General features: G+C 38.1%; 1 protein-coding gene across 1 annotated transcript in view; it reads right to left on the bottom strand.

Annotated features, from left to right (window-relative positions):
- The window catches only part of CTNNA3 (catenin alpha 3), a 524,245-nt gene that overhangs the window by 401,884 nt on the left and 106,665 nt on the right, over positions 1–15,696 (bottom strand). The window contains exons 6-7 of the mRNA XM_075154246.1: positions 8,862–9,125; positions 2,649–2,852 (exon numbers count right to left, since the gene is read on the bottom strand). Of these exons, the coding sequence (XP_075010347.1) occupies positions 2,649–2,852; positions 8,862–9,125 (468 nt within the window). The remainder of the gene's footprint in view (positions 1–2,648; positions 2,853–8,861; positions 9,126–15,696) is intronic.

Raw genomic sequence — 15,696 nt, 5'->3', positions numbered from 1 at the left:
AACCAGCTGCTAGAGAAGGATTTGCGGAGGTGGCGCTTATTGCGTGTGGTGTCTCTGAAGCAATGCAGCTCCCACCAGCAACACTCTGATAGAAAGAAGCCTTAAGAAAAGTAATCAAACCAATATACTAGCAAGAAATGACAGACACATATCCAGAAAAAAATCTTCCAAGCAGCTGACTACTACAGCTCATGAGAGTGAGTGAAAAGAACTGAAATGACAGTGGGTAGGCTACATTTTGTGAACCATACACCATCAGTACAAAGACAGGAGCAAAAGCATGCCATTTGGATAGCGGGCAAGGAAAACTTTCCACTCTCACGTACAAGCTGTGGTACAGAGCCTCTATGCCTCTCTCTCTGAGCATAGGGCACAAATACACCATGAGAACATACACATAGACTCACACAAAGTATTATGTAGACAGTGCAATTACTTGTGGAGTACAACAGTGTTCCCAAGGAGAGGAAAGGAGTCACAAGCTAGTCCTTAAATTATACTACATTATCAAATAGCTGGCATAATTTTTATAGCTCATCCAATTCAAAGTCCTACCTTATTGAAATTATTAATAGAAGAGCCCAGAAGACAGTGATAAATCAGCACTGTCTCCTTATCTATCATCTATTCTTCAGTGAGTTAGAGTTGTGAAATAAAGTAACTGACACCTGATAATTTTCTCATTGAAAAACTTACTTAATCCAGTCTCAGTAATAGCCATAAACTATTCTTGGTGAGAGTTTTTCCATTGAGATCAATATTAATTGATCAAGAACAATAGATCAAGAGCACTAAAAGAAACCAAAAACTTTAAATTCATTCCTGTTATTTAACCTTAGTGTAACACCTCATACCTTTAAATCTTTTGTATTTCTTCCTTTCTGCTTCCCTCCTTGTCTTTGCCCCCTTGTGCAGACACTGTGTTCTGCAGCAAATTATATGACACTTTCCCTTTTTGCCATATTTAAATAGCTGCTTCCTGACTTTCTCAAGTCTGTGGAGTGCGTTATGTATTCTTCTTTTCCCTTTAGTCTGCGTTATGTAACCCTAAACCCATGATTATTTCTGAAATAGAAAAGATAATCACAATTTTGTTTCAAGAGTCCAAGAATTTAAGACCATTTGACTTACAATCATATAGTTTTATTCGTACAAGACATAGAATTCCTCTAGAGCTTTCTTCTGACAAACCCACAGTGATCTTTTGGACTAATATGGGTTGCTATACAGCCATAGCTGCTATGCAGCCTCCCACGCGCTCTGGCTACTACAGGTTGATGCCTTCCCTTATTAAACTTTCAGCCATTTAACAGCAAACCTGATGCACCCTAGAACAGATATCGCAACAGACGTCTGCGACAAGAAGATATCAAAGACTAACATTCCAAGACAACCAGAGCTAAAGAAATCCCACATAGCTAACCCATGTGTAAAGCACCACCAGAGAGGTTCAACAATTACGTAGCATTCAACAGAAACTGCAGTTAAATTTTGAGTAAAAATATGAAAGCATCTTTGTCTAGTATAGGGACTGAAAGAACAACTTGAATTCACAGAAAATGAAATAAATCAGCTGAAAATCCCACCCACCCCTCCCATAAATAAAAAAAGAAAATATCAACAAGTACAATATCTGTGAAATGAAAAAACATCTGATATGCATAGATTATCTTAGTTCGTACACTTCACTATCCTAATTACAATAGGATAAGACAAAGAAAACACTCTCATTAGAACAGCTTTGGACTGGGTTAGCTAGTATGACTTACAGAATAGAAAGGAATCTCAGCTTCCAAGAAAAGAAACAAATAGCTGTATCATACAATTATCCTCTCAATGTGCTTGATGAATCATCTTGAAGTATCTTTAGATAAGAACAGTATGCCTACAGAAAATGTTTCCAGAGGAAAAGCATGATATTAACAGTGTGTATGCATATTAATAGTATCCGAGTCTCCACTGTTCTGTCATTTAACTGCCAGACGAAAGAAGTGCCAAATCCATTCTTTAAATCTAATAGTTATTTTTAAAACACAATCAAACTATATTCCTTTTCAAAAATTCAAAGCATGCCAGACAACCAGATTTCTGGATTTACCAAACAGTCCTAGCTTTCTAATTTAGCAATTAAGTCATTTCTACACTCGTAACTTGGTGCTCTTACACAGATCAAATGTAATGGTATGAATACTCTACTTTAAAATTATACTAACAGATTACTTACATTTTAACAAATTATTATGTAAATCGTTGCATTCTACAGGAACAGAAATTACATTTTAAAACTCTGGTCTAGAAAGTGAAATTACAAGGAAACTCTTGTTGCTAGCTTACGAAGGATTATTTCTGTTCTGTACTAGTGACAGTTCACAATAAGCATAAAATAACCTAAACATGCATACATTGTATCTATAATATAGCATTTGCCACAGACTGTATGATATAATATGATTCTTACTATTTCTGGAGATCCATATTTAGCTTTTGCTTAGATTTATGTAGAAAAATGTTCCTTTCAACCTTTTAAAGAGCATGTTGAGAAATATAGGTTAAACTTTAATTTACACTATTACAGGTTACATTCTAATATACACTAAATTAGGCTTTGAGACAGACATTAAAAAAAGGAAAAAAGTCTGGTTACCTACATTGTTTATGTATTCAGAAAGCAGGTCTTGGAGAGCTTGGCGGATAGCATTGCATTCAGCAATGATGCGCTCTCGATGAAAATCGCGTGTGCAGGAAGAATCAGCTAGCAAAGCCGCTCCACTGATAATAGCTTCCAGACGTTTCTCTAGTGATGGCCTTATTTTCTCTTCATTCACTACAAGAGGATCCAGGATAATTAAATTCTGGAAAACATTAGGAGTACAGGTAAGAAAAGTCAGACCAATTAAGTTGCTGCTTTATTTTTTACTTGCATGAACTGTAGTGACATTATGCTTCCTAGACTTGCAATAGGCCTTTCCCCTTAAAGTATCCAAAATACTTTTGACCATGGCAGATTCTGTTTTCCCTACTGGGGCTATGCATCTGCAGACAAAGCCAAGTTCTCTCTGCCATTCAGATCTCACTAGTTCTAAGCCCATATCCATGTTATCAAATCCTACTGGTCTGGACCCACTGCTAAGATGGCAACAGAACTTTCCAGCCAGAGCTGGTCCACACCTAAGCAGCTCACAGAACAAGTGGAACAAGGTCACATCTACCTGCAGGCCATGTTGACATCCTCTGACTACAACTGCCTTGTCTCTGAGTCCTTCCTGTTTCCTACTTTTGCTGCATGAGATTCAAGATTTTCACCCTTGGCTTCAGTCTCTCCCACACCTGTATCTGGCGTTTCTTCTTCTACAAGGCATTTCACTTCTCCTGGAAACAGAAACGCTATTTGTCTACCTTTTATAAATATGCATGCATTCTTATCACTGCAGTATCTATTTGGTCTATCAATCTTCACAACACCCTACTCTACAATGAAAAACTATCAACCCCATTTTATAAGCAAAGAACCGAGGCCCAGACTGCCAGGTTCACAGCCATACATAAGGTATGTCTTAAAACAGGCAACTGCATGCCACCTTCCTAGTTCTCAGCCAGCATTGTTTCTCCTCTTCGAGTTTTGTCACTGTGGTTGTAAAAAAAGTATTTCTTCTTTCAAACTCTCTCCTGTCTCTGTCTACATTTCTTGAGGGTCATCTGTCTTCCTTATCCTCCCATACAGTGGGCCTGTCTTGTATATTTACCTTGTAAATTCTTAAAAAGAAGATATGTATCTTATACTAAGCTTGTAATGTCTATGTACAATTATGACACTGTGTAAGAGTTTACCACTCAGTAATATTCCGTGTTTTATCTAAGAATCTCAGACCAGAGTCTCAGCTTTGTTTGAAAGAGGGGTTCAACACCTCCAAAATTTAGACTTTTAGAGATCAGGAGGACCTGGGGATTTAACACAAAAACAGCAGTGCTAGCTCGCAGCTGGGAATGTTAAATCAGATTACATGAGCAGTCTAGTTCTGCTGATTTTTAGTCTAATGCAATTTCACACTGTGGCAGAAAGTCACTGCTGCTACCTTTAACAGGCTGAATATAGGCAAAGATCAAAACAGTAGCTTTTGTTCAACAATTGTTTTTTCAGAGGACGTAGATATAAGTGTCCCCTTGCTTTTCACTAGCTAGGGTAAACAAAAGCAGACAACTGTTTGGCATGATAAAATTAATTACATTTGTGTATCAAGCAAATATTCTAATGAGAAAGAAAAGGAGAGGTGATTTTTTCATGAAATGTGAAAGTAAGTATATTCAAGCTTCACCATTTAAAGAAATTAAACTAGTAAACCCAATTGAACATCTGAAACAGTATCATTATGGTCCAGATTACCAAGCCTATATTCCACATAAATCCATTCACCTATAACATCCATATGTGGTTCCAAGCTTTCAGAAGAAATATTAAACAAGAAAACTATGCCATATACCCTTAAATGGAACTTAGGTCAGGTAAATCAGAACTTACCTGTGCCTATCCAGTACGTGCTGGACTACTTTGAAGCTGGAGAATTTTAATTATTTTTTCAATTTAGATTTAATATCACAATTTCAGGTACTGTCTAGCTGAAGCAATTCTAAGAGTAGTGAAAGTGTTCTATTAGAACATCATAAGATAAAAGCTTAAATAGCTAGGAAAGGGGACCTTGAAATTTTCTTGTTGGTTATTATTAACATTCTCTTCTATTATTAACATTCTAACATATATGTTAGGTATGATTTAGGGAAAGGAAGACTTTGTTACACGTTCAATGAAATATTGAAATATATTTTTGAAATATATTTCTGAAATATACAAGAATTGTATTGAGACAGCTGGGAGATTCTCCAGCAAAACTAGCGAAAAATTTGACTTCATAATCTGAATATTTCCAAAGGAAACCAGTGCAGGTTCTTTCTGCATTACTGTGTGGTTCACATGGAAGCTTGTATTTCCCAACTGGCAGGATCAGTGTAGGTTTCTAAACATTCTACCTCTACTACTGTTCCATTGCCCTGAAGTCGTCCGTCTCATTTAAAAGCATTCTCGTTATTTAAGTACTCTCAGCACTTCAGCCCCATGCTTACTACCCATTAACATACATAATACCGGCAGACAATGAACCTTCTTAAACAACCTCTGCAAGACCTTCTGGGGCCTAAAGTTCCAGGATTATGTTACGCTTTTTACCAGAAACTGGGACTACATGAATGCTCATCCTCAAGTTTCCACAGACAATGATTAGAAAGAAAAGGTACTAGTGAATTTCTCTCTGTCTCCACATTTTCTGTGTTGAACTTGGGATTTTCATACGACTGCAGAGTATCACAAACCATCAGGCCAGTGCTATTGCTAGTGCAATTTTCTGTTGTCTATTCTGAGAGACTATAAAAAGTCTAAAACTAAGTTTATGGACTTGTTTCAGCAAGTGACAGGATAGACCATTAAAATGGTTTATGGGTCTATGTCAGGTGTTTATGTGCATGCAGCATATGCAACCTTAGATTAAGTTAAAGTATTAACTATGTATTTCCAAGCTCCTGGATTTTCTCAAACCAATGTTCACCTATCCAGATACACGTAATATATTGAAAAGGAGTTTATGTGCAAGCAGGAGGGAAAGAGCTTAAATATTTTGAAGATGAAAAACACAGCTATTTGTATATCCATAAAAGCAACATATTATTTGTATGTCTTAATTATTTCCTAATTGAAAAATGTAAAAAATACGTTGATCATGGAAACATTAATCTCACATGCAACTTTGGAACCAAAGCCGAACTGGGATAGAACCATAATTTGCCCACTAGCAAAGACAGAGCAAAGGAAACAGGCAGTCCACTGCTTTCATCCTCTTTTGCAGAAGTAAAGAAGTTGGAGCCAGTTAAGAACTACTCGGTAGCTACAAAAAATCCGACTTTGCCCTCTCTGAGAAAGAGAGGACAAAAGCTGAAATTTTGCCAGACCCTGGCAGACCCTGCCATGAAGGCTAAAATCCAAAGAAAAAAAAAAGGGCTTGGACAGAATGAAGATGGCTTGCTCTTCTACTCTGAAATATCTCCATATACCCTGATCTCCATATACCCACACCTGAAGGCTACAGCCAATTAGCCATTTAGCTAACAAAATGACTGCCTCTAAATCTCAGACAAAACAAGAGTAGCAATGTCTTCCTTTAGGAGACAGTTTGTAGAAAGTTCTCCAAAGATGGACAAATAGCACTGGCAAAAAAGCTACTACAGTTCAGCTCTAAATAAAAAAAAAAAAATCTAGGCAATAATAGCCAGGAAAATACGACTTCAGATTCTGCCCACAGATTAAATTCTTCAGCAATTTCATCAAGTATTTATGATCAGTACATCTACGCAGAAAAGATGATCCAATTTCTAACCAATCAGAAGACACCAGATAAGCAACAAGCAGTTGTGCGGTTTTGCTTTAACAGGGCTGAACAATGGTTAGCTACCTGAGTTCTTAAATATAAGCAAGCATTTAAAGCAGAACTATTAGATCACTATTTTCTCCCTCATTGGTCTTCTCATCCGTGAAATAGAGGGATCATGGGCATCCAGAAATATGGTTATATTTCTTGACATTTTGGATTGATTTACAGTATTTTGACACCTCATGTAATTGCTCTGCTAGATAGCCACGGTCATTAAAGACCACGTATCAGATGAATACGCTGACAGAGAGTCAGGCATGCAAGACCTGTATCATCTTGTAAGAAATCTCTTTACATTCAGAAGACGAAAGACAAGTCAAAGGCATTAGATAACCTGCACCTACATGCTCTTTTAACACTGATCTTAATGTGCAATTAAATTTGTAATGTTACAATTTTGTGTTTAATTATGAATGACATGGTAGTTATATGGAGCCTTTAAGAGGAATTCCTGAGAATCTACTGGTTTAAGAGTTAGCTGCTCTAATTTTTCTGGTGGTTTCCAGTAAAATCTGTAGTAACTTTCACGCTGCCAGCACTGGCAAAGGAGGAATGACATTGCAAAACATCTAGATACTAGATTGCTGGGTAAGCTCTGTGATACATTTCCACACTATAAACATAAAATGAGATTTGTTCCCAACAGACTATTTACTACATCAATCTATTTCATGGCACTGTATTTGCAACAGGAAGATAGAGCAAAGGTTATTTCAGGTCCTTAGCCAACAGAACTTTCTGTAAAGAAAAGTGCAACCATCTAATTCACAAAATCATTTTAAGAAGTTAAATGCTCTATAAATTGTGCTTTATCTAACTCACACAGCTTCAATTCCCATTTGTGTTACCTAGGTAAAACTATATTTAAAACTCCATAAACAAATGGCTTTTTACAAGTCAGACTTCTATGTTCTTATGTTTCCAAATAAAAACAAATTCAATCCAAAAGGGAATTTTTTCCATTTTGTAATTATCACAATTCTTGTATTTTAAAAAAATAATAAATTTAATTAATTTTTTTTAAAAAAAATCATTAAAATGGTAATACTCACATACAGTCAAGATGAATTCATCTACGGTCAGAAGATGCAATCCTTTTGCCAAATTTTGTTTAAAAAAATTGTAAGTAAAACAGGAAATAATAGCTCTCATTTAAAGTATATCATTTGTCATTCAGAGTTTCATTGTAACAAATCAAGTATTACTCTTAAATGTTTCTTCTTTCTTTCCTTTATTAAGAAAATAGATTAGAAACTATAATTTTAAAACCCAGTGTGAGAAGCAAGGAAGGATGACATGTAACGTGCAATTGTAGCCTGTTCCTTTGGGGGGAAAAAAACCTGTCAGATTCAACTTTGAGCATGACTGAGAGGTCTGTTTTCATCAATAAACTGCCACTACAAGATTTCTGTCATATATGGATTTCAATGTATTTCTCTAACCTTTCACTGAAAATTTTAGACAAAATCTATTACCATCAGTCATAATATCAATTCTCCTGAAAATATATCAACAATAGTTCCGAGGAGTTCCAAGGCTGAGATCTGATAAGTCCAAGAATTTACAACCAAAAAGACCCATATTTGCTAATGTGTTTAGAAACTTTCATTCCTTTTGTTGATCTGGGCCTACATCAGTTACGCCAGATGAGAAGCACGGTCTGTAATCTCATCTACAGGAGGTCTTTTACCATTTTTGGCAGGACAATGGAAAATAACACTGGTAAGAGCCAGAGCAGCCATGAGAAAAAGAGAAAGCTCCATACAAAAGCTTAGGATCAGATCAGGCGTAGAGAAAAAACTGACTTTCTCCAAGTAGTTGGTTAAATAATGGAAGTAGAAACGCACAATTTGTGAGAACATATTGGTTATGTCACTTTATTTAATGATAATCACAAAACACAATTAGGTTTCTAAATCCTTCAATTATATAAATTACATAATGATCCCAATGACAAGTTTTGGAGTAAAAGACTTCAACTTGCGTTGTACTAGCTCAAATGCAGTCAAGGTAGCAGTGATGACCATTATCTGATAATCACTGTTATTTGTAAACTAAACTCATGGGCTCTGCCTTATTCATCCTTATTCAGGGATGCGTCTGTCTCCACCATTCGTGACATACTTGGAACTAATTCTTACCTGCTGTTCAAAGGAAGTCAAATATTGAACATACATGAAGACTTAATTCCAAACTCTTTTGAAGGAAGTGATCCCTCCCAATGAAATAATTTAGTCCTAGTCTAAATAGTACCACTCTAAGCAGAGCATCATTTTCTAATGCCTTTAGGTCCGTCACTTATGATAGCAATAGTTAATTTTTTTTTTTAATTAAATAAACCATTTTTCCAAAAATGTTGCAGTCTCACAGGTTTATGGGTTTACGTACCTCAAGCTCATCAAGCGCACTTCCAAGAGTAGCTGTGTGAGTTGTAGGTTGTCCCATTTTATTTCCAACTCCTTGGGAAGCATTAGAAATTACATTGAGAGCACTCTGTATTTCATTGCAAATTGAATCCTTGCTGGCTGTAAGGGATGCAACATCTGAATGTTCCAAACAAGCTGAACATATTGAATGTAGGAGAGAGGAATTTTCCTTCAGGGATGCACGTGCTGCAGCAATTTCATCTCGCTGATTGCTAGATTTCAAATCCTGTCAGCAAAAGAACATGCTTCTTATTTCCAAAAGCACTTCAAAACTTCAAAACTGACAAGTAATGTATAAACAATTTTTTTTCTTTCTCTACTCTGTTTAAGGAAACATCAAGTTAAATTCATCAAAGATTATGAAAACGGGCTACAACAGTACTTGCAACTGAACCATCTTTATCCCACAAGAAATGAACAAAGTCTGTGTAAAACGACCTTGATTTTTATTTTGTCTTATAACCAGCACCATGAACTGTCCACGTTTTGCTTGTTTTTAAGCACAGTTTTCCTATGAGAAAACTGGCCTGGAAATTAGCTGTCTTTCCTCCCAGACATGTCTTTCTTCATAAGCAATAGAGAAGGACAGAGGTACAGACAGGATTAAGCAAGGAATTCTGTGATTGTTGCATCTAAACAAATTTCCTGTGTTTGGTTCCCTGCCCCACCAGCATATGTCCGGAGCACACTGCAGAAAGGAACAGCAGGTCAGGGATGAGAATCCTGTACTCCTGGGAAATGGGAAGCATGGAAGGTTTGGAAATGAAAAAGGTGCTTGTGAAAAGCCATCTCTGTGAAGTGCCACTGTCTGTTTCTCCTCTCTCCCTGCTATGTACTCACTTAAAGCACTCGGGGATCTTACTACACTCATCTTATTCCTCCCTTCTCCACCGAGATCTTCACAAAACCCTACTGCCAGCCCAGACAACAAGGAAAACACAGCTCGACAAGAGCTACCAAGTCAGATTTAACTGTTTCTAGGAACCAAGCTCAGGAGCTGTTATTTGGACAGCTGAAAGTTATGGACTTTGATGCAATCATACAGTCAACATCAGGATTGTAAGGAACCTCCTGTCGCATCCTATTTTACTTTAGACATTCTCCCCACTCTCTTTCTGCATTTTCTTCCTTTGAAAAAAACCTAGTAGATATTTGCAAAACGGCTTGGGTGAAGGAGACAGTTAAATTCAGGGGAAAAATAAAAAAGGAACGGAAAATAGCACATCAGAACAATAAAAGCCTGTGGCACCAGCTTCAAATGATGAGAAGAGGCACAATGAAGAATGAACAACAAAATGCACACAAAGCTGCTCGCAGCCTGCTCTAAAGCAAGCTGAAGTCCTTCTAATTATTTTCCTTTGCATTGCATCAGGCTCTATGTGCATTATTTACAAAAGCATCACAGTATCCACTTCTCACTGCATAAAGTTTATAAGTTTATGGCTGAAGAAAAGAGCATTCAAAATTAAATGGACCAGTCCTACGCTTTTAAAATCTCATTTACTGCAAGATATGCATTGGACATAGGATTGCGTTTTACTTCCTCAGGCTAACTTGGAAATCTCAGGGATACAGTAAAAAACAAACAAACAAACAAACCAACCAACCAACCACCACAAATGGGGGAGTTTGGGGGGGGAGGCGCCTTAAACAGAAGCAGACAATTGTTTCACCAGCTGATAATCTGAATTAGAAAACTGAGTTATTTTCTTGGGCATATTAACATATTTTTACATTTTCAATAAACCAATATATAAATGAATCACCACTGTGCAGGAATTACTTGATTGCCCAGCATGCTCAAATCCAAATACTACTGCACCTCCAACCTTGGTAAAGCATCTGCAATTTATCCAGTGCACCCTCAGCAAAAAGTGTTATTTATTTTTAAACACAGACTCTTATTCTAATTAGTGAATCTATGTTCCCTACAAATAAATAAAAAGACAACACAATGCCCTTTTCTCCTGTGCTGCAAGGAAGCTACAGACCTAGAGATACAACGGTAAGTCAATACAACACTTCACTCTAGCTGGCTTCTATTCTTAACCATTTCTTACTTTGCTGCATCATATGCAAACAATCAAACTCAAAAGTCCTTCCAAATGACTTTTTCCCTCTAAAACAGCACTGTTTAATCAGGAACGAGGGGTTCATAAGAAATCCAAAACTGGCAAGCCAGTAGCACAAAGCCTGTAACAGCAAGTCAATAACACAGCATCCAGAAACATGTCCGGAAACAGTCCAAAAAATTCAATGTGTTAATGTTTTTAAAACACAGAATGTTTTGTTTCACACAATATTGTGTAGAGTTTCAGAATCATGGTATTGGTAAATTCACCTATGAAGAGCCTCACTTTGTTCAATAACACTTTTTAAAAAAAAAAAAATTAATTCTTAGACCCATGAAATTCATCACGACATTGTTTAGTTGTGAGCCTTGGACAGCCCCAAAAGAAGCTGTAGGGCCATTGTTCTTTTCCACCTTGATGAAGAATTAATTCCTCAAGATTTTTCATGTGAACAGGAAGAGACAGTTGATAATCTTAGTCTGATCTTCTGCACAAATGGGCCAAAAAACCCTACAACTGAGTGAAGTCTCTATCAAATCTTTGCATATGTAGATTATCAAAATAATGTAACTAGTTCTCCAAAGAAAGAAGTTAGTCTCTACAGATTAACCCATAGTCTGTAAACTTTTTCCACTGGAAAGAAAAATACAGAAACCGTCTTGATTCCTTTTTTACTTGTCAAAGAGAATATACCACCAGGAAACACAAGAAAGCAACACTGAGAAAGTACACAGTTTCTTTTAAGTTATCCTTCGATAGAACATATCACTTGAGAACTACAAGCAGAGTGCTAACATTCTCCTATGAACTATTGAACCATCACAGCTCTAAACAAGTTGATGGGCACTGTGCTAAATTTAAATGACTTGCACACTTTTAGACAAGTTTCCAAACTAAGACCACAGACTTTCAAAGGTCTGAACATTCAGTGTGTCAAATCTGGCTGCACTGGAAGTTGGACTTAAATAGGTCCTCTGTACGTACTGACCCTTGCGCAAATACACTACATTAACTTTGGCACAGAATGCAACAAGACGAAATGTTGCTTAAGCATGCAAAAGAATCATACAGGGAAAAGTATGTACGTATAGGATTAAAATATCTGTAAAACATGGCACCAGAATAAAAGGAACAGGAGAACACATACTACGACCACATTTTTTGTTACTCAGAGATTGTTGTAAGTACAGATGGATCATCTTCCATCTGCACAGAGGCAGAAGACAAATAGAGCTACAGAGAAAAAATTCTCCAAACCAGTTCTTACTACTACTCTCTTCATATCATAATATCTGAGCACCTGTAGTTCATCCAGCTACATTACTGAGCTTTAGCCTGTTTTTCTTTTTCTTCACAGCTTACCACTCTTCTCTTATTCCAACTTCTTTTTAGACTAGTGGACTATTTCCACTGGTCTGGGATGTGTTCTTCTGAACTAAGTCAGCAGCTGAGCTCTACATATGTCATGTGAGACCAGTTTAGATCCATGATAATCCTCCAACCACTGCCAATCTAAGAGGCCCAGTATAGTATACTTCCCCAGGCTGCTGTCCCATCCCCCCTGGGACACACTATTACGTCTTCCTCATACCTGGTTGTCCCTGATAAGAATGGAAAATGAATGGATAGTCACAGATTCCCAGCTGTGGATTGTTCCAGCCAAACATGGTCAATGGACAAGAAGACTTTGAATGGAACACTCGAAAACTACATTCACAGTTAAGCTTTGGTTGCACTACTTCAATAAGAAGGGGGGGGGGAAAAAAAACCAACACTGTTCTTTATCACACTTAATACATTTAAGGTTTGACAGCACAATACACCAGGAAGTCAGCTCTTGCTCACTGAGTATTCGTATCAGCACAACTCATGGGATCCAGGCATCACTGTGGGTATAAATCACACTGCCGTATTTTGCACTGGCTGCAGTCAACACGAGGTTCACAAAGGCAGCTTCAAATAAAGTGCACTGCAGTCCCCTAGCTCATTCGTTGCAGAGACAGATGTCATTGAACTGAATTCTATACCCAGGAGAAACACAGACATACAAACCCCCAAATTTCATGCTACTATAGGGGGACAAAAGCATTACTTTTTTCTACAGCTTAAACTTGGGCTTTAGTGTTCAGCTTTCACTCAAAAGTGACTGCCAAATTTGGTGAACCAAAGACAACAACAAAGCTCAAACTCTTCTGAGTGCGCTTATGCACTGTTTATCTGGGTGAGGCTCCAGTTTACATACTCCATACGTACTGTGTAGTCTTATTCAGTGGAAGGAAAACATCTCACAGACAGGAAAGTGAAAAAGAGCTGGGGTTGATACTGACTGCCATGTTGCTCTTCACTGTGTCAGTTCTTCCAAGATAATACTACTTTCACCCGGGTTTTAAAGGCTTATACCTCTCAGGGCCCTGAGAGCACTCCTAGGCCTCAAAGGCCCTGCCCAGCCTCAGCTGGGGGTTCCATCCACCCCTCACCCTTGGGCCCTGGAGCCCCAGTTCAGCTCACTCTGGGACCTCCAGTCCCTGTCTGAGCCATGTCATAGAAGTGCCGGTCTCCAGCTCAGCCACAGCTGCCCCCCTGACAGGCCATGGGCCCCCGATCCAAACCCCAGCCCACAGACTGACCTCTGAGCTCAGTCCTGCCCTGTCACCGTGGTGCTTCCGAGCAATCACTGGGCTGCCTCTCACCTGGCTGCCCTCACCAGGCCTGACCCTCCACCTGATCCGTGGACTGACTTCCCAGCTTGTTCTCTGACCTGCCTCATCACCACAAACTCTCCTGATGATCCGGACTCTTGGTTGAACCCAGTTACCATCACCTGGCATGCCCGGCTCACCTTGATGCAGGGCAGTGGTTCAGGGCCCTGGCTGGCGAGTCCCGCCTCAGAGAGCAGCCAGCGCTCCCTGCACCCCCACAATACCGTTTTCTAAACAGATAAGCATCTATCATCAGCAGGGATCACCTATTATAAACTCTATCATAAAGCTGACCCTGCCTACTCTACAAAATGCTAAGTTTATAGAAGTTGAACATGACCTAATGGCCCCTTTCATCCACGTCAGGCTTTTAACTATACATCTGAACTGACTTCCTACACAAGTGACTGTAACCATACAAAAGACAGACACAAACACACATTGGGAAAAACGCCTGACTTAGGATAATGGCTTTGTTAGCACAAACGCAACATCATTAGATCATAGAGCTGCACTACACTGACCATAAAAGGTCACCTTACACGCACTCACAGCAAGTTAAGCACCGCTGAGAAGGTATGCCAGTAAACTCAGAATAGCACTGAATCAAAGGAGTTTGTTCAAACACACCTTTCTGCGTTTCTCATTCACTGAATCAAAATCCTGCCATTACCTTCACCAGTCACTGTTGGATTTAAGTACTCTAGAAAGTCAATGATTAAATCTTCCAGTGGCATAGAGATGGAAACTCATCTTAAAAATATCTCATCTGCTCCTTCAGAGAGAAAGCATGTATCCCCAAAGCCAGTTTGTTTGCATTTTGCTTTTTTTTTTTAAAAACATAGGTTTCCAGAGATGACTCCAGTCCAAACAGGTAGATGAAATAAATTAACGGTTACACTCTAGAAATGTAAAAATTCTTCCTTTCTCGTTTCTCTTCTCCGATAGACAGGCAATGCTGAAACATTAACAATCCCCAAAACAACAGTGTTTGCAGGCACCGCAAAAGCGAGCCATTTTGAAAGATGTATCTTACAGATTGACTAGGTGTGGACACAAAAATAAGAACCTATCTTTATAAAGCAGCAACACAGTATGTCTTTGATTATTAGGAATTCCTAGCTAACTTTCTACTAAAAAAGCCTTAACTGGGCTCTACATTTATTTTTCCTGACTTTAGAAGTCATCAGCAGTTCCCAGTGTCTCGCGCTAACTATAGTACAGTGTGTATACAGAGTGTATACACACCATATATATATATACAGACACACACACACACAAAATATACATACTCTGTATGGCTATAAACTGTAGGCAGAGTTTGTTTGCATCAGCCTTATGCATGAATACACAAAACATGAAGTGTTATAGTATACAGCCATGTCAATGTTATCATAGGTCTAAGCCTTAAGTAATACCCTCTGCCTCTAAGAAGACTCTGCACTGTCTTTAGAAAACCGTAACTTTCAGTCAACTTAGAGCAAGTAGGAAACAGTTTTACAGGACTGAAGTTCCCACTAGAAGTGAAGCCTTGCAACTTTCTCTCTGTATCTATACCTATATACTATTGATCATACTTGAACTGATATATAATACCACAGAAAAGCAAAGCTGTCTTATACAAAGTATCAAAAACTGCCCATGACTGGTTAATATCCCAGCTTTTTAAATTTACTAATGTTTTTCAGGAATTTGCTGTTCAGCTAGGGAAGATACAGTTTCTTGTGATGATTTTGTTGCATCAGACTGCAACTACTGCACAATATTCTGTCTCATAATGCTTCAGCAACTTCTAGCCCAGTTACAGATGACAGAGCAACACCTTGCTGTCACTTCTCTATCTATTATTTCAGGATTTGATCCCCATATTTCTAATACCCCGCTCTGTTAACTATCATTCTCCTAGATGAAATAGCTGATTTTGAAAGGTAGCAAAGCAATTTTTCCCTGTAAGAATTAATGTAAGAATTTTTCTTCAAGTCCAGCAATCCTTTTTCTGAAAACATATACCACGTAATGTATTAGC

Source organism: Calonectris borealis, chromosome 7, assembly GCF_964195595.1.
Source record: "Calonectris borealis chromosome 7, bCalBor7.hap1.2, whole genome shotgun sequence".
Taxonomy (NCBI): Eukaryota; Metazoa; Chordata; class Aves; order Procellariiformes; family Procellariidae; genus Calonectris; species Calonectris borealis.
This window is presented reverse-complemented; position numbering and strand designations above follow the sequence as displayed.